The sequence below is a fragment of the Tenrec ecaudatus genome, chromosome 10 (genome assembly GCF_050624435.1).
Source record: "Tenrec ecaudatus isolate mTenEca1 chromosome 10, mTenEca1.hap1, whole genome shotgun sequence".
NCBI classification, from domain to species: Eukaryota; Metazoa; Chordata; class Mammalia; order Afrosoricida; family Tenrecidae; genus Tenrec; species Tenrec ecaudatus.
Genome location: NC_134539.1, coordinates 88526246 through 88553252, shown reverse-complemented (window position 1 = coordinate 88553252; position 27007 = coordinate 88526246). Strand labels below are relative to the sequence as shown.

General features: G+C 47.6%; 1 protein-coding gene and 2 pseudogenes across 3 annotated transcripts in view; 1 reads left to right on the top strand and 2 right to left on the bottom strand.

Annotated features, from left to right (window-relative positions):
- The window catches only part of ATPAF2 (ATP synthase mitochondrial F1 complex assembly factor 2), a 32239-nt gene extending 7674 nt beyond the window's left edge, over window positions 1-24565 (top strand). For 2 of the 3 annotated variants that reach the window (XM_075560963.1, XM_075560966.1), the window contains 7 exons: window positions 17290-17334; window positions 17566-17711; window positions 18940-19037; window positions 20383-20463; window positions 22191-22303; window positions 22952-23067; window positions 24319-24565. In XM_075560963.1, coding sequence (XP_075417078.1) covers window positions 17290-17334; window positions 17566-17711; window positions 18940-19037; window positions 20383-20463; window positions 22191-22303; window positions 22952-23067; window positions 24319-24456 — 737 coding nt within the window. In that variant the 3' untranslated portion in view covers window positions 24457-24565. The remainder of the gene's footprint in view (window positions 1-17289; window positions 17335-17565; window positions 17712-18939; window positions 19038-20382; window positions 20464-22190; window positions 22304-22951; window positions 23068-24318) is intronic. The other variant, XM_075560965.1, reaches the window with a different exon arrangement.
- On the bottom strand, window positions 3740-6113 carry LOC142460205 (small nuclear ribonucleoprotein-associated protein B' pseudogene; annotated as a pseudogene).
- LOC142458090 (ATP synthase subunit s, mitochondrial pseudogene) lies at window positions 6844-7418 on the bottom strand (annotated as a pseudogene).
- Window positions 24566-27007: the final 2442 nt, after the last annotated feature.

Here is a 27007-nt window from a genome sequence, read left to right as displayed (position 1 = left end):
CAGATCTGACTACTTAAAAAAAAAACAAAAACAGTGGCACTCCAACTGTTATATCCCAAGTGCCTGACACATAACTTTTTTCTTTTTTTGGTGAGGGAAAACAAAAAATGAAACAAACAGAAACCATTTGGGCCGTTAGCTTAGTAAATGCAAAAGGAAGTTCCTTTTTAGGCCCTTCTCTGTGTGTGGCTATGTTGGTAGGTGCCATTAAGTCGGCTCTGACTCATAGCTGCCTGATGCATACGAGGAGAAAGCACTGCCTGCCCTGGACCATGCTTACCACTGTAGCTGTGTTGGAGTTTGCTGTTGGAGACCTTGTGCTGGCCTCTCGCTTGAGGGCCTTGCTCTTTTTACTGACCCTCTACTAAGCATGATGCTGTCCTCCACCTTCCGGTGACATGTCCAAAGTGCCTTAGGCAGAGTCTCACTTGTAAGGAGTATTTTGGCTGTGCTTCCAAGACAGATGTGTTCATTCTTCAATCAGTATTCTTTACCAATGCCACAATTCAACATGATTGATTCCTTTGGACTCTTCCATATTGCTAAAAGCATATGAATGAGGCTGTTGAAAATATGACTTGGTTTAAGTGCACCATAGTCTTCAAAGTGACTTATTTGCTTCTTAATACTTTAAATAGGTTTTTTGCAGCAGATTTTCCCAGTATAATACATCATCTAATTTCCTGTCTGCTGCTTCCATGGACATTGATTGGGGATCCAAGTAACATGAACTCCTTGACAATGTCAGTCTTTCCTCTATACTGTGATGTGTATTGGCCCTGTTGCAATGACTTTTTATTTTTTATGTTGGGGTGGAGTCTATATTGAAGCCTTGGTCCACATCAGTAAGTGCTCCAGGTCCTCCTTGCTTTAGCAAGCAACGTTGTGCCATCTGTAGGTGGCTTTTGCAGGTCGTTAATGATTCCATTCCCAATCCTAATGCTATATTCTTTTTTCCCCCAATCACTTTATTGGGGGCTCTTATAGCATTCCATACATCATTTGTGTCGAGCATCTTTATACATCATTTCTAAAACAGCCCTTGGTATAAACTCATCTTTTTCCCCCCTCCCTCCCCAACCCTCCCACCCTTGTGAATGAATCCTTGATTAATTATATCTTGTTATTATTTCATATCTTATACTGTCCGCTGTCTCCCTTCACCCACATTTCTGTTACTCATCCCCTTTGGGGTAGGGGGAGGCTATATATATATATCCAACCTTGTGATGGTTTCCCCCTTCTCTGTCCCCAGTCATCCCCCTACCCTCATGATATACGAGGGGTTTATCTGTCCTGAATTCCATGTGTCAAGAGCTCTTATCTGTATCAATGCATGTTCTCCTGTCTAGCCTGATTTGTAAGGTAGAACTGGGTCATGGTAGTGGGGAAGCATCCAGGAATCCGAGGAATGATGTGTGTTTCATTGGTGCTGTACTGCACCTTGGTTGAATCATCCCTTATTATCCTTCTGTGAGGGGATATCCAATTGTCTACAGATGGGCTTTGGGTCTCCACTCCAAACCTCCTCGTTCCCATCAGTGTAGTTGTTTGTTTGGAATCTTTTGATGCCTGACCCCGTCGATATCTCATGATCACACAGGCTGGTGTGCTTCTTCCATGTAGACTTATTTGCTTCCCTGCTGGGTGGCTGCTTGTTTAATTCCAAGCCTTTAAGACCCCAGGCACTATATCTTTAGGTAGCCAGGCACCATCAGCTCTCTTCACTACATTTGCCATCTGCTCTGTTCACCACATTTGCTTATGCACCCATTTTGTTGTCAGTGATCATGTCGGGAAGACGAGTATCAAAGAGTGCCAGATTATTAGAACAAGGGAGGCCTGTGTGGAGGTCCAAAGTCTATCTGCTATCTTAATACTTAACATAGAAATATGTGCACATTGGTCTCTATCCATTTCATTATAAATTAGGACATTTACATATATACATGCCTATAGTGCTGCTTCTGTGCATAGCTTTTTTCTCCTACTCCTTTCATCTCTATCCTTTCACCTACCTTCTATCCCACTATCATGCTCACCCTCCATTTGGTTCTCAGTAATTCCTCTCAGATACATTGCACTTGATCAAACCTCACCAGGCATTATATGCACAACTCACCGTCAATGTTAGAGCTCTTGTTGTTCCCTTATCCCTGAGTTTGTTGGCTCCCCACTCTCCCTCCCCGCCCCCTCCTCTCCCAAGGCTCCCCCGGAACCACCGCTCCCATTGTTTTCTCCTTGGGATTGTTCGTCCTGCCTGTCTAATGCTGTATTCTTTATATAGTCCAGTTTGTCCATGCACGGTAGGATGTGTTCATCTTCATATCATCCAGCTTGTTAGATTGTCTGCTCAGAGTGTATTGAATCGTATGGTGAAAGGATGTAATCTTAATGCACAGTTTTTCTGATTTTAAACCGCACTGTGTCCCCTTGGTCTGTCTGAACCTCTTGGTCTTGTACAGTGGTTTCCCCGTGAGCAAAGTGAAGTGTTCTGGAATTCCCGTTCTTCGAAATGTTATTCATCATTTATAATGATTTTACATAGTAGTATTGCTTTATATAGCCAGTGAAACAAAGGTAAACATCTGTCTGGCATTCTCTGCTTTCAGCCAAGATCTTTTTGATGTAGCAAGGATGTTCCTCATTCCATGTCCTTGGCTGAATCTGATCTGAATTTCTAGTTGTTTCCAGTCAGTGTACTGCTGCAATTGATTTTTAACAATCCCCAGAAAACTTTTCGTTGCACGTGATATTAACTTGGTAAACACCTTTCTGTGGATTGGGCACAAATATGGATCTCTTCCAGTTGGTTTACCAGGTTGCTGCCTTTTACATTTCTTGGCATAGACTAGTGAGTGCTTGCAGTGCCGCGTTAATTTGTTGAAAATTTCCGTTGGTATTCCACCGAGTCCTGGAGCTGTCGTTGCTGCTTGGCCTTCTTCATTCGGCACGACTGGTTCTTGCTCATCTGCTCCCTCCTGCAATGCCTGCATGTTAACCATCGGTTTGGGTACAGTGACTGTGTGCTACTAACTACTTTGAATCTTCCTGCACACAAAATCCTTCAGTATGGCAACTTGATGCTTCCTTTTTTTCTTCAGTTCTTTTTTCCACTTGAGATCTGCTGAGGCTGTTATTCCCTTCGGTTTTCTAATTCCAGGTCTTAGTACATTTCATTATGATGTTTTCCTTTGTCTTCTTGAGCTGCCTCTTGAGATTTTCTGTTCAGCTCTCTTACCTTCTCAATTCTTCCATTTGTTTTATTTTATTATTATGAGTTTTAGGATTCTCTAAGGTTTATTACAAGCTAGTTTTACAGGCCACAAGGACTAAAAGGACTCTCTGCACAGCCCGATAGGAAACAGGCAGGGAGCTGAGGAGGGTCAAGATGAGTCTAGGGCTTTGCTGGGTGCATTCCTGTGGGAAACAGCCCGAAAGCAGATCTGGCAAGACTCCGTGGACAGCAGCATAACAGACAACAGGTCTGTGCTAACTTACTTCTCTGAGAATCTTCTACTTCTGATAATGAGTTTTTCAGCATCTGATACTGTTTCAATTCTGTCCTTAAGGTTTCCAGTGGCTAATTCCTCAGAAGCGGACAGCCTCTTTCTTCTTCATAGGTATGCTTAGTCTGGAAGCTCTGCTGAAACCCACTCACTTTGAAATACCAGTGACATAGCTTCCAGGATCACAGCAACACACAAGCCACCACAGTCCCAACACACACAGACAAGGGCTACCTGTGGTAACTTGACCCTAGGGACTCAGGCCCACCTGTAGACCTACTTCCATAACACTGTGGCCAAAGGTCAAAGGAGGCCTCATACTCTGGGAGAGGTGGCCACATCCCTGGGGGAGGGTTGATCATTGGAGTCCCTCATCCACGAGGGATCCCCATTGGGAGGTTTCATAGCAGGCAGGGGTGCCCCTCAGCCAGGAGGTGGTAGAAGACCTGGATGGCCAGGTGAGTGCTGAGTCAGGGCCCCCTCCAGTACTGGCTGTGACAGTGGCTGCAGCAGCTGTAACAGTGCCTCTTCCTTGGAGAGTCATCATTTGTGGGAATGGACCTCCTTTTCCAGAGACTGACCCAGCAGGTCCTGCAGGAGCTTGGGGCATTGGAATACCAGCTAGAGTCCCTTGGCCAGCTGCCTTACCAATCCCTGAACCTCTGGTAGCTCCAGCAAGTGACACTCAGACAATGCCAGCATCTTTGGGAGGGGCCTCTCTGTAGTCATTGCGACCAGGTTCTCCTCAACACCAGCACTAGGTGATGGGTTCTCTTCTCTTTCCTTTCTGCTTGCTTTGAGTTCTTTGGCTTGATTTTTCTTGAACTGATCACATCACAGAGGATCAAGGTTACATGTCTGTCAAACACCTCGACAGTGAAGATTACGACCGTATCCTGTGGTCAGTGTGCTCTGCTGCTCTTGCCAGTAATCACCCTTAGATTCTCAATGGATTTGCCTGGGAAGGGCCTAGACGCCACGGCAGGGTCCGATTCTTGCCCCACTACTGGAAATCCCATTTGCTTTAGCTATTCTCTATTCAAGAGCAAGTTTCAGAGTCTCTTCTGATATATACTTTGGTCTTTCTTGCCTTTTTAATAACCTTTTGCTTTCTTTGTGTATGATGCTCTTGATATCTTCCCATAATTTGGTTGTCAGCCGTTAGTATTCAGTGTGTCAAGTCTGTTCTTGAGATGGTCTCTAAATTCAGGTGGAATATAGCCAAGGCCATAATTTGGCTCTTGTGAACTTGTTGAATTTTTCCCAGCTTCAACCTGAACTAACATTTGAGCAATTGACAATCTGTTCCATGACTTTGTTTTGGCTGATGAGATGGAGCTTCTCCATCTTCTCTTCCCACAGATGCCAGTGTGGTTCCGGTTTATTCATCTGGTGAGGTCCATATGGATAATTGCCGTTTATGTTGTTGAGAAAAGGGATTTACAATGTGAGTAAGTTGTTGTTTTTTCAAAATTCTATCGTGTGATCTGAGTTGTTTCTAGCCCCATGGCTATATTTTCCAACTGCCGATCTTCTTTGTTAATTTCTAACATCCATATTCCAATCACCACTAATTATCAATGTACTGAGATTACATGTTTTTATCAATTTCAGACTGCAAAAGAAACAAACAAACCTTCAAACAAACCAACCAAACTCACTACCATTGAATCCCTTTTGACTCATAGTGAGTAACCCTGTAGGACAGGGTAGAGCTGCCCCTGTGAGTTTCTGAGACTGATCCTTTACTTTATGTTGTTGTAGGTGCAGCTAATTTATGTTATAAATTTGTTTGTTAGGGAAAATGATTTTGTTGAATCATTTTGTTGAGAACTCTCACAGCTCTTAAAACAATCCAGACATCAATTTTATCTATCACAATTGTGTATCTGTTGCCATCATCATTTTCAAAGCATTTTCTTTCTACTTGAGCCCTTATCAACTCCTCTTCGCCCCCCCCCACCTTTGTGATCCGTTGATAAATAATTTTTATTTTCTTACACCATCCATTGTCTTCCTTCACCCACCCTTTCTGTTGTTCGTACTCTGGGCATGGATGTTGAGCATTGCAATTGGTTCCCCCTTTCTTCTCCTTCTACTCCCACTTCCCCCTACCCTCATGGCATTGCTACTTCCATTACTGTTCCTGAGGGGTTCATCTGTCCTGGATTCTGTGTGTTGAGAGCTCTTATCTGTACCAGTGTCCATGCTCTGGTCTAGCCGGATTTCTAAAGTAGAACTGGGGTCATGATAGTGGGGGTGGTGTGGGGGAAGCATTAAAGAACTATAGGAATGTTGTGTGTTCCGTCGATGCTATGCTGCACCCTGGCTGGCTCTTCTCTTCCTTGTGACCCTTCTGTGAGGGAATGTCCAATTGCTGAGACTGATCTTTGTGGAATTAGAAAGCCTAATTTCAGCTGGTGGTTTCAAATTGCAGACCTTGCAGTTAGCAGCCCAGCATATAATCCACCATACCACCATGACTCATTTCCAACTTTTACATTCCAATCACCAGTAATTATTGATGCTTTTATCAATTGTATGCTTTTATCAATTTCAGACTGCAGAAGTCAGTAAAATCATTAATTTTCTCACCTTTGTCATTAGTGATTAGCGTGTACATTTGAAGAGTTGTATTGGCTAGTCACCATTGTAGGTGTATGGATACATTGACAGTGGTGTGTTCCAGGATAGATCTCCACCCGCTCCCCACTCACCCCTGAACATTAAAAAACAAAAAAGGGGAGTAGAGGAAGGTTTACAGGGTGCATCGTCAATTTTACATTCAACAATTCATATACGATTTGAACTCAACCATTATTTATTTTTCCACCACTGAGTCTGTGATTAAGCTTCACATTTTCACAATTGTGCATTTATGGTAACATGTTTCAGTAACGTTCAAACGACAGTGACATATACTGTAAATTACTGTTATACATACTACAGTAAAGAACTGTCTGCTGGAGATTTAAATCACTTCTACACTGTTATACCAAGAAGTCGCTCTGTCATCATTATCAAGTCATATGGGGGTGGGGGGGGGCAACTTCAAAGTTTGTGCCCAAACTCCATGATCTTAATTCCATTTGCCATGAACATTCTGAGGCCTTCTTATATCTTCAAATTTCAGTGTCACTTGCTTGGCATTTTAATGTACAAAAGTTCAGTCTCCTGTCTTAGCAGGACCGCGGGTCACACTGACTACTGTCTACGTGCGATGGACTCAGCTTGCCCTTCCTCTCTGTTCCATCAGTGATCAGATAGATGAGCTCCTATTTAGAACTGGACGTTTCAGACGATCTTTGCATTGAAACCAGGTACTTTGTTGTGGTCACTTCAGGCTGACTTGAAGGCTCAGAGAAGGCAGTGCTGACGGAAAGGCTTGCACAAGTTTCCGAGATCACTTAGGAACAAATACTGGAGGTTTCGGAAATGACGCAGAGCAGTGACACCCCGGTCTGTGACATTCCCATAGGAAATGATTTCCATTTCTAAGATGCTTTCTTGTAAGTTTCCAAGGGGCCTGAGCCTCTCTAAACAGTTATCCTCAATAGGATGACACTTGCAGTTTCAGTTTTCAACATGCAGCAGGCCTCCATGTGGTCAGATCCAATGTTCATGAGACAAGAGCCAATGGCATCTATTGCTTGAATCTTATATTTGTCCAGAGGGCCAGTGGGAGGTTGTTGTAGTCCTTCTGCCACCGCTCCTGGCCGTGATACCACACCACGGCCCCACAGCGCAGCAGCCGCTCGGTCGCTGCCCTGCTGCGCCCACGTCCCCGATGCGCTCGTGACCCACTTTATTAAACACTGCGTTCAAACAGCCCCAGAAGGATCTGCAGTCGGATGGCCATGGGAGTTGCTTTAAGCTGTAGAACTTCCGGGAGATTTTTCCCAGCAGCATCTTTTAATAGTGTCAGCGGGAGGGAATGGGAGCATGTGCAGCGCCACCGGGGCTGCCTTCCCCCTGCTGAACTCAACCTTCATAATCCCCTCATTGTACCATCACTTGTACTCTGTGTTTCCTGTTCCCATTCCTCCTTCCTTCCTAATCCTCTCAATTTCGTCCTTGAGAAGATGCTGTCGTTTGACCTTAATGGGTGATGATCTTAACATAGAAGTGAGTCCATTTCCAGACATGAAGCGTGGCTGAATGCTCCACCAGCCTCTCCTTCCAGTGAAAACCTGATCTTTCTTTGTTCCATGTTTTTTTCCCCCATTCCATCCAGAACCTTGTACTGCGATCCTTTTCAGAGCAGTTAATGGTGGTAGAGGGCACCATTTAGTTCTTTTTGTCTTGGGGTTGTGGAGACTGATGCTTGCGTGGCTCATTAGGCTGCTGGACTAGTTGGTACCATATGTCTTGATTTTCATCGCTCTTCTTTCCTCTGAGAAGAAGGAAAAGAGAACCTTAGATGACTGCTCACGAATGTTCAAGACCTGCAGTCTCTGTTCCCCAGAGCAGGATGTGGAACATTGCCTTTGTGAACTGTATTATGCCAGTTGACCTATCCCGGAGACTGTGGTGCACCCTGAGACTACAGGCCCAGCAACCTGTTCTCTCAAGGCATTTGATTGTGTCTAAGATGTTTTCATAACTTTGCTTCCTGTATGCTTCACCACATTCACAGATAGATTTGAAGCAAAGGCAAATAAATACACACATACAGACATCCTCTGTCGAACTTAAATCTATTCCTGGGCATGCTCCCACTCTGTTCTGCCTCCATGCCTATTCAAGTGCCTACTTGTAGATCTCTGTTGTTGCTGGATTGTGTAGATAGCACAATATTTGCCTCTGTCGCCTCCAACACTTGCAAAGCCCCAGTGTCTCTCCCTGCCTCTATCTCTTTTTGCCAACCTCCCTCATTGTGTACCTACGCCTTCCCTTTCACCCTAGGTAATACTTATCAACCCTTTACCCAGTGGCTTCCCTTCTCCCTGGCTTTTCTTCCCACTCCTGGTAACTGTCAACAAATGTTTCTTTTAGTATGAAAGCATATTCTTAACTTTTTACAATCGTAATCTCATGCAATATTTGTCCTTTTGTTATTGACCAGTTTTATTCAGCAGAGTGTCCAAGTTATAAAGTGCATCACAGATTCATCCGTATTCCTTAACATTGTGCAGTAGTCCATTGTGTATATGCACCAAAGCTTGTCTATCTAGACTTCGACTGCTAGGCATTTAGGTTTTTTTCATTTTTTTGCTATGCCAATTACGGTAGTGCTGCAGTGAACCTGGGTCTGCATCTATCTGTTAGTGTCATGGGTCCTGTTTCTCTAGAATCTATGGCATGTAGAGGGAGTCCTTGGTCATATGCTATTGCTAGCCCCTCCTTTTTTATTCATGTTATTGGGGACTCGTACAACTCTTATCACAATCCATCCATCCATCCATTGTGTCAAGCACATTTGTACATTTGTTGCCATCATCATTCTTAAAATATTTGTTTTCTGCTTGAGCCTTTGGTATCAGGTCCTCATGTTTTACTCTCCTTCCCTGCTCCCCCCTCCCTTATGAACTCTTGATAATTTATAAATTATTATTTTGTCATATCTTACACTGTCCGACGTCGTCCTTCACCCACTTTTCTGTTGTCCGTCCCCCAGGGAGGAGGTTATATGTACATCCTTATATTCGGTTCCCCTTTCCATCCTACCCTCCTTCCACCCTCCCAGTCTCTCCACTCTCACCACTTTCACCACTGGTTCTGAACGGATCATCCGTCCTGGATTCCCTGTGTTTCCAGTTCCTATCTGTACCAGTGTACATCCTCTGGTCTAGCCAGATTTGTAAGGTAGAATTGGGATCATGATAGTGGGGGGGGGGGGCAGGAGGAAGGAAGCATTTAGGAACTAGAGGAAAATTGTATGTTTCATCGTTGCTACACTGCACCCTGACTGGCTTGTCTGCTCCCCATGTCCCTTCTGTAAAGGGATGTCCAATTGCCTACAGATGGGCTTTGGGTCCCCAATCAGTACTCCCCCCTCATTCACAATGATTTGATTTTTTGTTCTTTGATGCCTGTTACCTGATCCCTTGGACACCTCGTGATCACACAGGCTGGTGTGCTTCTTCCATGTGGGCTTTGTTGCTTCTGAGCTAGATGGCAGCTTGTTTACCTTTAAGCCTTTAAGACCCCAGAAGCTATATCTTTTGATAGCTGGGCTCCATCAGCTTTCTTCACCACATTTTGTGTGTGTGTGTGTGTGTGTGTGTGTGTGTGTGTGTGTGATTGTTTGAAGTGAGCTTGTTTGTCACAAGACTCCAAATCCACTTCAGTTTCACTGTCCTCCTTTTTCCTGTAAGCTGCACAGACCACTGTCTAGGTTTATGGGCTACGGAATCTGGAGGGATCACCACATTTTCTTATTCACCCCCTTTGTCTTCAGGGATCGCGTCAGGAAGGTGAGCATCATGGAATGCCAGTTTAGTAGAACAAAGTATGCTTGCATTGAGGGAGTGCTTGAGTGGCGCTGTCCGTAACTTTTTCAAGCAGAGGCATGCTGACATCCACAGAGCTGGCACTATCTCACATCCCACTAGCAGTGTATGGCAGATCCATTCTCACTTCATCCTGACCAGCATTTGTTGTTTCCAGGTTTTGTTTTTTTAACTTTGCTATTATGCTGGGGTACAGTAGACGCTCAATAGTATCTGGAGTGGCTAATGGTAGTAAGCATTTCTTCGTGTTTGTTGGCTACGTGAATGTCTTTGTGCTAGATTTTATGTCAACTTGACTGGGCTGGGATTCTCATTCGTTTGGCAGTTAAGGCCTAGTAATCCCCCATATAGGACCAAACATAATGTCATCAACTCCATAATGGGATCTGCTGTGATCAGCCTATCAGTTGTAAGAAGATACGGGTGGAATGTAGACTTCTTACTCAGACCGCAGCCTGGTTGCAATTGAAAGGAAGTTTTCACAAAAGTGTGGCCTACTTCGTATGTGAGGATAGAGGGTCTAGATCCTGCATCCGATTCATCGACTTCTGGGGTTTTGCACTGGTGTCACTGGCCTGCCACACTGCTTGCTGACCCCAGGAACCATGAGCAGGTAGCCATCTGACCTGATTCCTCTGCTTCTCCAGTCACAAGCCTGCCCTCCTGACCTTGCATTCATCCACCTCTGCAGCCTGTTTTCAGCTTGTGTGTTTCCTGCTGATCTTGGCTTAATTAGCTCCCAAAGCTACACAATTCTGGGGAAACCTCCAGCTTCATATCTGGCCCCTGGAGCTAGGACTGGGCATGCTTGCTTCTACAACTGTGTGAGCCATTTTCTTGGTAGAAATTTCTTTCTCTCTCCCTCTTTCTCTTGATATTTTGCTTCTCTAGAAAACTTAGCCTATGTTTTCTTTGGTGAAGAGTCTCGAGTCATCTCGCTTATTTTCTGCTGTTTATATTTCCATTATGTTTGATAGTGTACAACTCTAAGTTTATACATGTTTTTCCATTGATGATCTTTATAGTTCAAGGTTTTACTGGATCTGCAGTCTTGGATCCATCTTGAGTTCATTTTTGTATATGGTGAGAGATATGGGTCTTGTTTTATTATTATAATTATAATTAATCTATTAATTATGTTATTGTTTATATTGCCAGCACCTTTTGTTAAAGATGGTCTCTTCTTCATTTAGTGTGTTAAAGATAGTTGTTTTTAGGTGGATAGATTTAGTTCTGAGTTCTCAATTCTGTTCCATAGGTTTGTGTATTTGTTTCTGTGCCAGTACCAAGCTATTTTGATTACCATGGCTAAGTAGTAGATTTTGAGATTGGGAAGTAAGAGGGCGCCTACTTTTCTGCTCCTCTTTAGTAGTGCTCTGATTATCTAGGGTCTCTTTTCTTTCCATATATAGTTGGTGATTAGTTTTTCCATCTCTTTAAATAAGAGTGTTAGACTTTGGCTCCAGATTACATTATGTAGATCTTTTGGGGTAGCATTGACATCTTCACAATATTACATCATCCTATCGTAAGCATGGTGTATTATTCTATTTATGTAGCAATGTTTGTAGTTTTATTTGTGCAGGTGTTTTGTTTCTCTCGTTATAATTATTCCTACATACTTCATCCTTTGGTTGACTATTACAGATGGTGTTGCTTTCCTGATGTGCTTTTTTCTTTTCTTTAATTAAAAGATCATTTTATTGGGGCCTCTCACAGCTCTCGTTACAATCCATACATCAGTTGCGTCAGCATGTTTGCACATATGCTGCTTTCATTCTTTTCTAGATGTTTGCTTTTAAACATCGTTTTATTAGGGGCTCACACAACTCTTAAATCCATGCACACATCAGTGTGTAAAGCACATTGTGCATTCATCGCCCTCATCATTCTCAAAACATGTGCTCTCCACCCAAGCCCCTGGCATCAGCTCCTCATTTTTCCCCCTCCCTTCCCGCTACCCCCTCCTTCATGAACCCTTGATAATTTATAAATTATTATATTGTCATATCTTACCCTGTCCGACATCTCACTTCACCCCCTTTTCTGTTGTCCGTCCCACAGGGAGGAGGTCACATGTAGATCCTTGTAATTGGTTCCCCCTTTCCAACCCACCCTCCCTCCACCCTCCCAGTATCACCACTATCACTACTGGTCCTGAAGGGATCATCCGCCCTGTGTTTCCAGTTCCTGTTTGCACCAGTGTACATCCTCTGGTCTAGCCAGATTTGTAAGGTAGAATTAGGATCATGATAGTGGGGGAGGAGGAAGCATTTACAAATGAGAGAAAAGTTGTATTTTTCGTCGTTGCTACATCACACCCTGACTGGCACGTCTCCTCCCCGAGACCCTTCTGTAAGGGGATGTCCAGTGGCCTACAAATGGACTTTGGGTCTCCACTCCGCACTCCACCCCTCAATCACTATCTGATTTTTTGTTTTGATGATGCCTGATACCTGATCCCTTCAATACCTCATGATCATACAGGCTGGTGTGCTTCTTCCATGTGGGCTTTGCTTCTTCTGAGCTAGATGGCCACTTGTTTACCTTCAAGCCTTTAAGACTCCAGATGTTATATCTTTTGATAGCCGGGTACCATCAGCTTTCTTTATCACATTTGCTTATTCACTCGCTTTGTCTTCAGTGGTTGTGTTGGGAAGGTGAGAACCTGATGTCCTTTTCAGAGCTCTGTTAGTGTAGAGCAATCTGACTTTTTTTTAATGATCTTAGAAGTCAAGATTTTTATTTTTAGGAATACAATGTCCAGGAAAAAAACCATGAAAGAGGGTTCTTGGGAGCTGGTAACATTCAATTTCTTGACTTGAGTCCTGGTTCTATAAATTAAAATTTTTTATTTTCCTCTTTTTCCCCTTTAAAAAAAATTCTTTTATTGGGGGCTCTTACAGCTCTTATCACAATCCATACATTCATCCAGTGTGTCAAGCACATTTGCACATATGCCACCATCATCATTTTCAAAGCAGTCTCTTCCCACTTGAGCCCCTGATATGAGCTCCCCATTTCTTCCCCCTCTCTTCCCCATCCACCCTCCTTCACGAGCCCTTGATAAGTTATAGATTATTATTTCCATATCTTACATCGTCCTCCATCGCCCCTCATCCACTTTTCCATTATTTGTCCACCTGGGCGTGGTGTTCTAGATTGATCCTTGTGATTGATTTCCCCTTTCTCCCACCACCATCCCTTAATCCTCCTGGTATCTCTACTCTCCTTGTTGGCCCTGAGGGGTTTATCTCTCCTGGATTCCCTGTGTTGCAGACTCTGTAGCAGTGTGCATGCTCTGCTCTAACCTGATTTGTAAGGCAGAATTGAGGTCATGATAGTTACTGCACCCTGCATCTCTTCCCTGAGACCCCTCTGTGAGTGGATATCCAATTGTCTACAGATGGACATTGGGTCACCACTCCACGACCCCACCCCCACCCCACCCCCCATTCACCCTGGGTATGGTTTTGTTCTGGGTCTTAGATGCCTGATACCTGATCCCATTGACACCTGATGATCACACAGGGTGGTGTGCTTCTTCCATGTGGGCTTTGTTGCTTCTGAGCTAGATGGCCGCTTGTTCACCTTCAAGTCTTTAAGACCCCAGATGTTATATCTTTTTGTAGCCGGACAACATCAGCAGTCTTTACATTTGTTTATGCACCCATTTTGTCTTCAGCAATCGTGTCAGAAAGGTGAGCATCACAGAATGCCGGATTCGTAGAATAAAGCATTCTTGTGTTAGGGGAGTATTTCAGTGGAGGCCCAATGTCCATCTGTAACCTTAATTCTTAACATAGAGATATGAGTACATAGTTCTATTCATCTCATTATTTATGTATTTACATATGTACATGGCTGTATTTAGGCCTCTATAAATGTCCTTTGCCTCCTGGTTCTTTCCTCAGTTTCCTTTTACTTCCCTCTTGTCCCACCATCATGTTCGGCCTTCATTTGGGGTTAGTAATTCCTTGCTGCTACATTGCCCTTGATTAAGCCCCACTAGGCATCTTACGACCTTCCTTCCATTGATTTTAGTTCATTTGTTGTTCCTTGTCCCTGGGTTGGTCCCCCACCCTTCCTTTCTCTCACCTCCTCTTCTCCTGTGTCCCCCCAGAACCATTGGTCCCATTCTTTTCATCTCCAAATTTTTTATCCCGCCTCTCTTATCTAGATAGACATGCAGAGACATTAATAAGTGCAAAACCAGGCAAAGCCAAATAAAACAACACAGGAAGTCAAAACCAACAAAACAATAACAACAATGAAAAATAAAAACAAAATAAAAGTAACAAAAAGAAAGCCACTGACAGAAATGGAAAACCCAAAAAAAGCTCAAGGTCTGTTGGCCTTTACGAGTGTTTTCCAGTCGAGTCTGATGGGGTGCCACACTCTGTCTCCAAAGTCTATTTTTGGTCTTCCCCGGGGGTTTCATCATCTGTTCCCCCTGCTGCTCTGCAGCATGCCCTCAGTGCCTCGCCCCAGCATGATGGGGCCAGACCATGCACGATTCCTGCACTGTGTCTCCAGTGCTGTGCCCGCAGTGCCATGGTTCAGTGAAGGACCCTGTGTCCCATGGTGGGACCGTACCTATGGTCCTCCCCATTCATTGTCTTCTCTGAGCAGGAACATCATCCTCGGGGCTTGTGGGCCAGGATGTCCTCCCCTCCCTCTTCATCCCTTTGCGTTTCTCCCATGTGCTCTAATCTGACGTGCCCCTCTCCCCAAGCTGTAGTCCCAGTGTTGTCATCTGCAGTATATTCTTCTGAGCGGGTGGGGGGGGGGTGCCCACATGATTTGGATTGGGGCCAGCCCCACAGACATCTCTATTGGTTCCCCGATACATGCTGGTATGTTGTATTTATGTCTTGGTGCATCAGGTTGAAGATTGGTGTCTCTCTTCCTCTCTTGTGGAGATATAAACAATACCCTCCGGTTGGGTGGGTTAGTGCTCTGCTCCCTCCCCCACCCATGTCTTCCCCCCTCCCCCTCTTTCTTTCCTCCTCTTATTTAGCTGGCTGCCGTATATATCCCTGGATTGGGTTTGGCCCCTGCCATAGTTGCTGGACCTCACCCCAGGGATGTATTATTGCCTCTTCTGGGTATATGCCCAGTAGGAGGATTGCAGGGTTATATAGTAGCTCAATCTCCATCTGTTTGAAAAATCGCCAAATTGATTTCCATAGTGGCTGTACATACCTTCAGGTCCACCAGCAGTGGATGAGAGTTCCTGTCTCCCCACAGCCCCTCCAACATTTGTTACTTTCTGATTTTTTGGATTGGGCCATCTTTGAGGGTGTTAGGTGGTATCTCGTAGTTGTCTGACTCATTTTTGTCTGTTGAGTTTGTGCTTTCAGAATAGATCTTGCTTTGTTTTTTTAATGATAATACTTTAATTATAGAAAAAGCCTCCCAATATAGGACACAGGACTTCATTAACACTGGCGGGGGAACTAGTGCAATTTTTAAAGTAAATACACAGTAAAGAGGCAAAGCTACAGGTATTTTGTCTTTAAGACCAAGTGTCATGTTCTGCAGAGGCTGTCTGACCCCAGCACCGATGGGCATCACCATCAGGAAGGCCCCTGGCTTTAGGGAATCCTCTGCCCACTGGCACCATTTCCACATGACGGCAAGAAGTGGTACGGAGTGAAATACGACAGCTGTTTATGAGCTTTCTCTTTGATCATGAACACAATGCCATTCTACTTCAATGTTTTATTCATCAGACCATATGATTGTCTGATTTAAAATTATCAATAACAGTTTACTCTAGCTCACCATTAACCTAGGATATCAATCTTTATGTGTTTCATTTCATTTTTATGACTTCCAATTTTCCTTGATTTTCATACTTTATACATTCCACGGCGTCATTAGTAATGGATGCTTGCAGATGTTTCTTCTCATTTTGAGTCGTGTGCCAGCAGCAAATGAAGGTCCAGAGAACTTTGCTTCATCTACGTTGCTGAGGTTGACTCTGCATGGAGGAGGCGACGTTCCCGAGGCATGCTTAGAAGGACTCATCTTACTGGGCTGTTTCAGATAGTATTCTACTTATATTGATAAGGGTTTCAGATGTGGGCTCCTCTCTTTTCTTCCAAGTTCGTCATAGATTTGACCCAGCTGGAATTTGCAGCACTGATGGCATAGATTCCACCATCACAACAGCAATGGGGCATCACTATGACACAGAGGGACAGGATACAATCCCTCTGTGTTTATGGCATAGCACATTTTATTTATAAAATAAAAATGGGGATTTGGCAAAGCAAATGGAATATGTTTGGAGTAAGACCATATACCTTTTTAAGAACTCAACATAAGTTGTATAAGTGAATAATCAATTCCCTATTTGAATTAATACAATTCTAACTTAAGCTTGATTGATTTTTTTATAAGTGTTAAAAACAAACTATTTAATAAGTCTCCCTTCCCTCCCCACACCTCGTCATTACCTCAGTGAATAACTTGAGTCAAGGATCCTGAGCTCTTGGTAGCCAGTGAATGGATGCATTACTTGAAGCTTTTGTGTGTTTATTACAAGGACTGGAGACTAATGGCTTATGGCTCCCGAAATGTGACCTGTTCCTTGTTGTTTATTAGTTGAGGCACTCTGCATGATTCCTCCTGCAGTGCTTGGGTTTTTAATCCCTCTGGGGTACAAGAGGGAAAATAGGTTTATAGTCTCATAAAAGATTTTGTTCCTTTATTTTCAAAAGAGAACATGGGACACAGATTTTCCCCTTCTTAAAGGAAATGTTTGGAGTTCCCGTTGAATATACAAGGAAGTTGATTAATTAGGATAATTAATTAGAGGGACTAGAAAAAGCTCGTGGAATCTCTGCTTATTGCCTTCATGCTGCATGTGTGCGCATGCACACAGGGCCGGCTCTTGACTCATCCCCACTTAGACGCAGGGCTCTTGGCTGCGTCCCTGGACTTCTACATTCGCACTGTCTGGGGCAGCACTCACTGTGAGAGGTGGGAGGAAGTTCAGACCAAAAGTGGCAGGAAATGTGTCGTCAGACATTCTTTGTAGCTTGGTGTTGCTACGTGGTCAGACTTGTTCCCGAGGCTCTGAAACTAGAGGCGAATGACTGGCGTGGTCCAGAGTGAGTGCTCCCCTCCTGTGCCAGCCCACTTCCAGCCTTAGTCAGAGCTCTGGATGAGACTGTGTGGAGTACGACAGACCTGGAATGGTGACAGGAAAATCAAGCCAGTCAATTGGCCACAGCACTCATGATCCCAGCCGGATTTGTCACTTCCTAAGTGGTTGTCGCATTATTTTAAACTGCCTTTTGGAAACATCTTTCTTACAGAAAGGAAGCGATTTTACCAGAATGTCAGCATCACCCAGGGCGAAGGTGAGTGTCTGAAATGTGGGCAGTCGCTTTCTTTTCCTTTTTTGAGTGATTGAGAACATTTTTCATCTCTAGCCAGTTCTGTGATGAGATGGCCCCTCCCTTCCTGGTCACGTACATTGTTGGGGGGCAGGCAGAGGATGCTTGGAGTTGCCTTTGTACCAATTCACATGGCTGGATGGTCACCCAATTTCACTTAACAGTACCTGAAAGGTTTTCACATGCTCTTTCCAGGTGGCTTTGAAATAAACCTGGACAACAGAAAACTGAAAACACCCCAAGCCAAGCTCTTTACCGTCCCCAGTGAGGCCCTGGCCACTGCAGTGGCCACTGAATGGGACTCCCAGCAAGATACCGTCAAGTTCTACACCATGCACCTGGTAACGAGTCCACAATGGCAGCCTGTGCCCTCATCCACTCCCCTGTGCCCATAGCTGCTCTGGGGGCTCAGCAAAAGCATGTAGGTTTCTCCACATGTTAAGCAGACGCTGTGTGAGGCCCACAGTAGCTTCTCTCCCCACGGCCTGGCTACAAAGCCACCTCCTGAGAGAGATTGCAGCTCTCTCGTCTGACAGCAGCTGCAGTTGGGCAGCCTCAGTTCATGTGCTTGTGGTCTGGCGCCTCGCTGCACTGCAAGCCACGCGAAGGCAGGGCCGTGCCTTTCCTCGGGTGCCCTGTGAGCCCAGCCCCTCGCAGGAAGGCTTTCAGGAAGTACTGCTGAATGGAACAACAGATGGAGGCCACAGGATGGGGAGAACGCCTCTCCTCCCTGCACAGAGTGACTTCCACAGGCTGGAGCGCACTGGGTGGGGACACTGACGGTGGTATGTCATCGAAGGACTGTGGCTGCTGAGCTCTTCAGGTCCAGACTCTGGAACCTTGAGCAAGTGCTTGCCCCTCGCAGCCCAGGGCCTGGTCGGGCATGGGGAGTGCTAGCAGTGCCTGTCACATGGAGGAGGGCAGGATTGGGTGCCCGCACAGATGCACAACCAGTACCTGGGACCGGTGGTTCTCATCCTGACAAACACACCTGCATGGGTTTCCTTGGCAACCCTTTGTGGTCTGCGGTGGTCCTTTGTTGGCCAGGTGAAATTAGGGTGGCGAGGGCTACCCACCAGTGGTTAAGTGACCATTGCTGGCAAAGCCCATCTGGAAAAGCCACTCAGCCCTGGGGTGGGTGTTTGTTCCCTACTGTGTGACACGTGGGGAGCCAGGGGCAACGCCAGGTTTGCATGCCAGTTCTGTGTGCTTCTTTGCAGTATCTGCTGTCTAGCCTCTCTGGGCCTCGGTCTTCACATGTGTGCAATGGGTAGAATGGCAGGACCTCCTCCAGAGGGTGGTGGTGAGGATCCCTTGAAATACAGCAGAGCAAGGCAGTGAAGAGCGCTCTTTGCTTTGCTTGGGGAAGTCCATTCCAAAGCTCAGCCTCCTTTGTTAATGGGGGTGATTAATCTGTGAGGGCCTCTCCCAGAGCGCCCTGTGCTCAGCCTCCAAGACGTGCTGCTGTGGAGATTGTGAGGAGCCCAGGGGCCTCCTGCCGGTTGGGGGCAGTCTCTCGGGAGGGCGGTGCCGGGGCTGATGGCAGGGCCCTCTCTGCCTTTGACCCAGACCACCTTGTGCAATACTTCTTTGGACAACCCAACCCAGCGAAGCAAGGAACAGCTGATCCGGGCAGCTCTGAAATTTCTGGACACCGACACCATCTGGTAAAAGACTGAGCGGGTCCCCTGGGTCACTTTGCTTCAGGTGCCAGGCAGTTATCCGTGGAAGGGCAGCAGTCTGGTCTCCGGGAACTCACAGAGTGGCAGGGGTAGGACGCAGTCCACGAGCTCCCCTGCCGGTCCCTAGAATGAGCTACAACCTTGTCAAAACACAAGGCAAAGCCCTCCTGTGGCTCAGCCTCTGCCTCTGGGCATGGGGTGGCTCCAGGCAATACTGTAGACTGCAGGACCCAAGGGGCACTGCCAGCACAGACCCCGGGCTTATTCTCATGTAGGCATTCTTGTCATTCCTCAGCCTAGTCACACAGAGCTGGCCAGATGTGTTCAACCAGGGGCTGGCTTCTGGTTCTGAACTCTCCCCTGTATGTGTGTGGTCTAGTCAGTGATGCCGAGGGGCAACCAGGCAAGAAAGCAGCTAGATCTGCCCACTCAGGTCTGAGGCACTAAGATCGGGGCTGAACAACAATCAGTTAGTCTGCGCTGAAGTTGGGAAGGTGCCCATGGGGAGCAGCTAGTCAGAAAGTCATGTCCATTGAGGTTAGAAGTCATCTGTTGGAGGGAGCAGAAATGGCCTCCATCTGACTGAGGGAAAGGGGCTCCTTGAAGATGAGAGAGGGACCCTGATAGGAAAGGAGAGATGGTTGGGTCACTAGGATGGGATTTGAAAATAGGATGTTGGCAAACACACACTCACCCCCACCCCCCACAGGCACGCACCTCTGCCTATAGGTTGGCTTCACTGGGTCTTCTCTGACTTTTCTGCATCGACACCTCCTCTGCCCTCTGTGTACACAGGCCGCTGGCTTTCTACAAGGCCACCTGTGGCCCATCCCACAAAGCCTTGCACTTCAGCTCTCTCCTCTGTCTCCATTTCTCCAGGTCAGAATGAGGATCACAGCCTGGCCTCTGGGTTGGGTCCCCTTGAGGCAGGTGTCCCTGCAGCCTCGGCCCCAACAGCCAGGAATAGGCTCAGGAGGTGTGCAGGGTCTCAGAGGCAGGCAGGTCAGACCTGCCCCAGCCAAACTCCCAGCACAATAACCCTGTCCGGCGTGGGTGTGGACCCAGGGGGAGTGTTCTGTAGAATGTCATGGACGGCCAGCGGGGCAGAGCATCTTGGTCAGTGGTTCTCAACCTGGAGCTTCTCTCAGGGGCCCCTGCAGGCCCAGGTGGTGGGGGCTCACTGCTGGTGCTGCTGCCCCGAGGAGCACCCTTTGAGAACTGCTGCTTTAGGTGAGAGGGTGAGAGGCTGGCCTGTGGCTTGGGCCGGCGTTAGCTCTGGGCCTCGTTGCTGAGTGAAGGGACTGTATATATTCTTTTCGCACTGAATTAGCTATAGGGTGGAGGAGCCAGAGACATTAGTGGAACTTCAGAAGAATGAATGGGATCCCATTATCGAGTGGGCAGAGATGAGGTAAGATGTGCTGCTTATTCCATCCCTCAACAAGCCCTTACTGGTCACCAGGGCTGGGCAGGGGAGGGGGCAAACCCTGGCTAGTTGTCTCTCTGTGTTCAGAGACCTCTAGTTTCAGGTATCTCTCTAACTTTGACAGGTAGGGTCACCTTGGGTAAAATGCTCTCAGGCGTTTTCCTCAGACTGGCCCCAGTTCTGGGCACTGGGCACCTGCTCTTGGTGTGCTCAGGGGTGCACTGGAGGGCTGAGGCCACCCCTTCCTTTCTGATTCTGGTGTGAGGTGCTGAGATTCTACGTATCTCATGGACAACATCTAAAAGCAGCAGTGAGGTTGGGGAGGAACAAAGGTGCCCTTGAGTGGGTGGCCTTAAGAGCAGCCACATTGGCTTAGTCCCCACTCAGCTACCCATTAGCTGGGAGCCATGATCTCTGAGCTTTGATCTCCATCTGTAAGACAGAGCTAGTATGCCTCCTTGTGCCTGGCAGCATACACACAATGGTGCCCATGAAGGGCTGGCACCTGGCTTGGCTCAGGCGGGTGCTCACGCACTGGCAGTTACCATCTCTGCGATTGTAGGTTTGAGCTTACATGGACTGTCTTTTGGGGGAACGTTCCCCCAAATGAGTCCCCTGATGTATGTCTTCCACTGCTCCATGTTTACTGAGTACCCCAACATGCCTGGCACTGTAGGGGTTCAAGTAAAAGACACAGCCACAGCGAGAGGCTTCCCCCAAACGCTAGAGAGACTCCGCGAGTGCTGCTCCCATGGTACCAGTTCAAGTTGAGTTGGCCCAGGCCGCAGCAGCCTCGCACAGGTCCTGGTAGAACTGTGACTCATAGGCTGCTGGAGGGTGATCTTCCAGAAGCAGATTGCCAGGCCTTTACCCCAAGGTTCAATAGCTCAGTGATGAACCGTGCCTCCCATCCAGGGACACGTAACAGCCACAATACTGGGGGTGAACTGTGAAGGTGCGATGTCATTTTGAGATCTAATTAAATGTAAAATTCAGATGCTCAGAGAGCCATGCGATGATGATAAAAGATAATATGTTTCTGTTTGGGGTGCAGTTGAGCTCCCTGTCCTTTGTAGTTTATAGAAACACACAGCCACTTCCTACACTAGAAAAATCGTTCTTCTCCATTGTATTGCTCGTGTGCTTTATGAGTTATGATTCTTATTAAAGATTTGTCATCGCTTGGAGCCAGTGCATAGCCCATAGGTCACAGGCCTGAAACATTTGTTGAATCAACAAAAGGACTGAGTTATATGGGACATATACAAATGTTCCTACAGGAAAGTGATATTTAAAAGAAATCTTCTATAGCCTCGCATGTGAAAGCCCTTTTAAAAAGTTAAAAAGCATTCCCCCCCCCCCGATTTCAATAAAAAAAAAGTTAAAAAGCAGGTGTGCACGTATGTCCTGGAGCTGTCAGGACACGGCACCGAGTTTCTGGCACCTATACACACGAGCTGTGCCCGGCTTGCTCAGCTCACCAGTTACTCGGCATTTTCTTGGTCTTCTGGGTTTACTCTTAGAGAATGCAAAATTAGGCAAGAATGCCACTGGCCAGTGGCAGTCATTCCCGGGAGCCCCCAAACTGGTTCATTGGCCACCTTGAAGGGACACATACATGCTTAGCAGTGTAGGGCTTTGTTTGGGGGCAAAAGCTAGGCAGCTCCTAGATCACAGCAAGACAGGCACAAGCTGCAACTTTCTCCTTTCAGATATGGTGTGAAGATTGGTGCCTCCACCAGCATCCTGGGACCCAGCGTACCAGCCAAGACTCAGGAGACTCTCGCCAGCCATCTGGCCTCTTACAACATGTGGGCCCTCCAAGGTATTCTTGGAGCTTGCTGGGGCTGGGAGGATGGGGCTGCTGGGCATTTGTGTCCGGAACCTGAGCTGGGGAGCTCCCAGGGTGGCTCTGAGGACCAAGACACAGACTCTCACATCAACCCTGTTACTCCAGGCTCACGCCCTGCTAACAGGAAGCTGGAGTTTGTTCTCCAGCTCCCGTCTTGGGACCCCGTATCACTGGCCAGGCTTGGGTCACATGCCTTTCCCTGCACCTGTCCCTGGGCCGGGGGTATGGAATGCTCTGCCAAGTGCAGGTCCTGCCTGCCTCAGGAAGAGCAGAGGCCATCCCCAAGGATGCACAGGCACCGCGCAGGCAGCACAGCAGCTGCTTCCTGTGCGCTCTCTTCCCCACTTAGCACCTTTAACCACTCCTTGCGGTGTGGGAGGAGCCCTGGTGGTGCAGTGGATAAAGTGCTCGGCTGCCAACCGAAGGGCCAGACGCACTGTCCGCTCCTTAGGAGAAAGACGTGGCAGTCCACTTCTGTACATATTTACAGCCTTGAAAACCTGATGAGGCACTTCTAGTCCGTTCTGCAGTGCTGTTCTGAGGCGGCACGGACTAGATGGCAGTAGGTTTTGAAGCAGCTGTCCTGGTGGGGTAGAACGTCTGTGTCCTTGTGTGTTGCAGGGATTGAGTTTGTGGTGGCCCAGCTCAAGTCCATGGTGCTGACCTTGGGCCTGATTGACCTGCGCCTGACGGTGGAGCAGGCTGTACTGCTGTCGCGCTTGGAAGAGGAGTACCAGGTGAGGTGGGCTGCGGCCAGCCGTGGGGCTGTCCCAGTATCTCCCCACCTGGAGAGGAGGCCATTGATGGTTTACAACAACGCTCCTTCCTAATTCAAATTGAGTTGGGGGTCAGGTTACCCATCTGAGCTTTGTAATGTGAACTTGGCCCTTTTTACTGTCAAATGCATACTAACACTAAACTCAGAGCCAAGTAAGAGAGAATCGCTCAAACAGCTGAAAGCGGGGCTCCTGTTACCTCATGTACACAGGAAACCAAGGCACAAACTGTGTTTGGAACCAGGTGTGGGGCCCTCGGGACCAACGCTTCCCTTACCTAAAGATGTCTGTGAACAGGTAAAGAGCTTCTGGACCAGTCTACATGCAAAATACCATCCCTGCGGAAGGTCTTGTGTGCATGCGTGTTGTAGGTTAGCCCTGCTTCGCCCCACAGTTCCCAGTAGTTAGTCTGGCAAGTAGCGGAAGCTGCTATCTGCATACAAGTTCTGATTCAGTGGGCTTAGGGTCCGTTCAGTTGCTACGCTGTCATTTACATGTTTTTATCTGAAAAATGACAGGGGGTTTTGCTATGTACCTTCTCAGTTAGTTCTCAGTATGGTGGAAACCTGTTTGAAATGGCGGTTTCCCAAGTCCAGGGAGCCATTGGCGAATCAGGGCATGCCGGGAGAACGTCCCTTTCCATACAACACAAGAAGCAAGCCCTTTCCTTGCTGTTAGGAAGGATTGGATGAATGAGGAACGTGCGAGGTGTGAGGATTGTTTGAGGATTGTTAGGGAACTGGGTCGGAGTCCTGGTTTCCGGTCTGGACTCCGCATTTGGACATGGCAGTGCCCTGGAAGAGAGTAAGTCCATCCTGTGGGGTTCTAGACTGAGATTGGGCAGCTCAGAAATACAGACGATTGTAGGACTCATCAGATTTGGGGTGACTGGACAAGTCGAACCGTCCCCTAGATCTGGGAGCCTTGCAGTCCTGGGCCCCCGACCCTAGATGAGAAGTGCAGCCCACCATGGGCCCTCAATACCCTGTCCAGTCCTTCCACCTCCATGGGCTGCGTCCCGTGGAGGAGCGAGTGCTTAGGGTCAGCACCGGAGGCCACTAGCTGTGGGCCTAGCCCGCACCCTCGAATGTTGTCATGGCCTTTTGAGCACGGACATAGCTGCCTCTCCCTCAGCACATCTCTCATGTGCTTGCTCAGAGCCTGTGTTCACTCAGGTGCCGCCCCAACCATTGTGTCTGACTCTCCTTTCAGATCCAGAAGTGGGGCAACATCGAGTGGGCCCATGACTATGAGCTGCAGGAGTTGCGGGCCCGTGCGGCCGCCGGCACCCTCTTCGTGCACCTCTGCTCCGAGAGCACCACCATCAAGCACAAGCTCTTGCAAGAGTGAGGCCTGCCGCTAGAGCCCGGAGAGGACCCCGGCCAGCAGAGGCAACAGAGTGTGCAGAACTTCCTCATCGTTTAGTCATCTCTTTTATTAAATATGTCTCTCTCTACTCTGGAAATGTGCCCTGTCTTTCCTACTCTTGTGAGGTCTCGCTTCACGAAGGTGAAGCTGATCTTCCACAAACACCTTTTGGGAACTGTCCACTGGGAGGAAAACCATATCAGCGACAGAGACATGGAGACAATCCGTGCAGAGGGTTCGTGGACCACGCACACCTCAGTGTTTCTCTACATCCCTGAGACCGGAAGAACTAGGCGGGGCTCAGCCACCACCACCAGTGGCTCTGAGAAGGGTCTAGCGAGAAGGCCCTGAGTAGAGGGAGAAAAATACAGAACAAAACTCAAAGTTACGAACGAGACCAGTTTACTGGTTGGCCAGAGACTGGTTCAGCAGCCTCCAGGACGCTGACCCTTAGTCACCATCTGGTCTGTCATGGGACGCACCCTGTGCTAGGAGAGGGTAGCATGTCCCCAAGGACGGGCTGAGGAATGGAGGACGAAGGGACACAGGACATTGAGAAAATTGAAATGGATGAGTTGAAACAAAATGTGTGTGAGAAGTTGAATGTAAAACTGATGATTTGCTTTGTAAACCTCACCTGATTCCTAATGAGTTTGAAGAAACAAATAGTCCTCTATTCAAGCCAGCTGTGTCTTAACTGTTGCTATTTCCAAGAAAAAAAAAAGATTCACTGTAGAGCAGTGGTTCTCAACCTTCCTAGTGCCAAGACCCTTTCATACGGTTCCTCATGTTGTGATCCCCAACCATAAACTTACTTTTGTTGCTACTTCATAACTACAATTTTGCTACTGTTATGGATTGGGTGACCCCTGTGAAAGGGTCATTCGACCCCCAAGGGGGTCACGACCCACAGGTTGAGAACTGCTGCCCTCAGGTCACCATCATGTCCTCCATGCCTGGGTCCCACCCAACAGTCATATCTGCATCATGCATGCCTGGATCCTCCACCAGGTCACCATCACATTGTCCTCCAAACCCAGCCTCCCACCCCTGTCATGATTGCATCCTTAAGGCCTGCCTCCCCCCACCCCCCATACAATCACTTCCATGTCCTATGTGCCAGGTTCCCCTTACATGATCACCATCACGCCTTCCCTGCTTCTGTCCCCACATAGTCACATCCACATCCCACGCATGGATGGCCTCACACTCCCTCCACGTGGTAGCTGCCATCCCTCCATGCCTGATCCCCCACTTAGTCACATCCGCACCCCCTGCATGGAGGCCCCACACTCCCTCCACGTGGTAGCTGCCTGGGTCCTTCATATAGTCCGCTCCATGCTCTTGCGGGAGTTTCCCCATCTATTCACTTGGGACCCTGCATACCCAGTTCCTATACCTGGGTCACGGCCACTGCTGCAGGTTTGGGTCTTTCTCGTGATCGCCAGGCCTAGGTCCTGCCCCGTCACCGTACTTTCTCTATGTCCAGAACCCCCCTTTTGTCATGGTCACATCTGCTGTGCCCAGGTTTCCTCACATGGTTACCTCCAGGTCAGTGACCCCACCATGGTCACTGTCATATCCTCCATGCTCAGGTGCTCCATTAACCTCCATACACTTCATGCTCAGGGCACCTCCACATGCTTCACTCCCAGGTCCTCCTACACAAGCACATTTTCAATGCCTAATGACTCAGCATGATCGTCTTCCTATCTTTCACACCTGTGTCCCCCCGCCCATGGTCACTGCCATGTCCTCCCTATCTGAGCCTCTCCACTGGTCCCAGCAGTCTCCATACCTAGGCTCCTCACATGGTTCTCTGTGCCCGAGCCCCTCCCACCATCACCTTTACATCTTCCATGCCAGTTCCTTTTACCAAGGACACAGTTATGTCTCCTAGGCTGGGTCCTTCCCATAGTCAGTGTCCTGTCCTCTGGGACCAGGCCCCCCAGAAGCTCACCATACTTTTATCAATGCCCAGAAGCCCCCATATGGTCTCTGTCACATCCTCCATACCTGTGTTGCCTCATGTGGTCACTTCCATCCCCTCCACACCTGAATCTTCAAGAGTCAATGACATGTCTTCCTGGCCTGAACCTCGCCACAGCCACGTAATTCCCCTACACACAGGTTTCCATGACAGCTTCCAGGCAGGCCCTGGCTTCCCTCACAGGGTCACCCCCACATCTTCCCTGTCCTCACCTTCATATTCTCCACATCCTCCACCAGGGTTACCTATGCCAGCTGTTCTCAACCTGTGGGTCGTGACCCCTTTTGAGGTCGAACAACCCTTTCACAGGGGTCGCCTGATTCATAGCAGTAGGAAAATGACAGGAAGTAGCAACGAAAATAACTTCATGGTTAGGGGCTCATCACATGAGGAGCTGTTTTAAAGGGTCTCGGCATTAGGAAGGTTGAGAACCACTACCTTATGTCCCCCAGGTGTGCCCTCCCATACCTGGGTTTCCCTGCAGAGTCACTGCCTCCATGCACTGCAGACCGGTGGCCCCACTAGGGTCACCGTCACATCCTC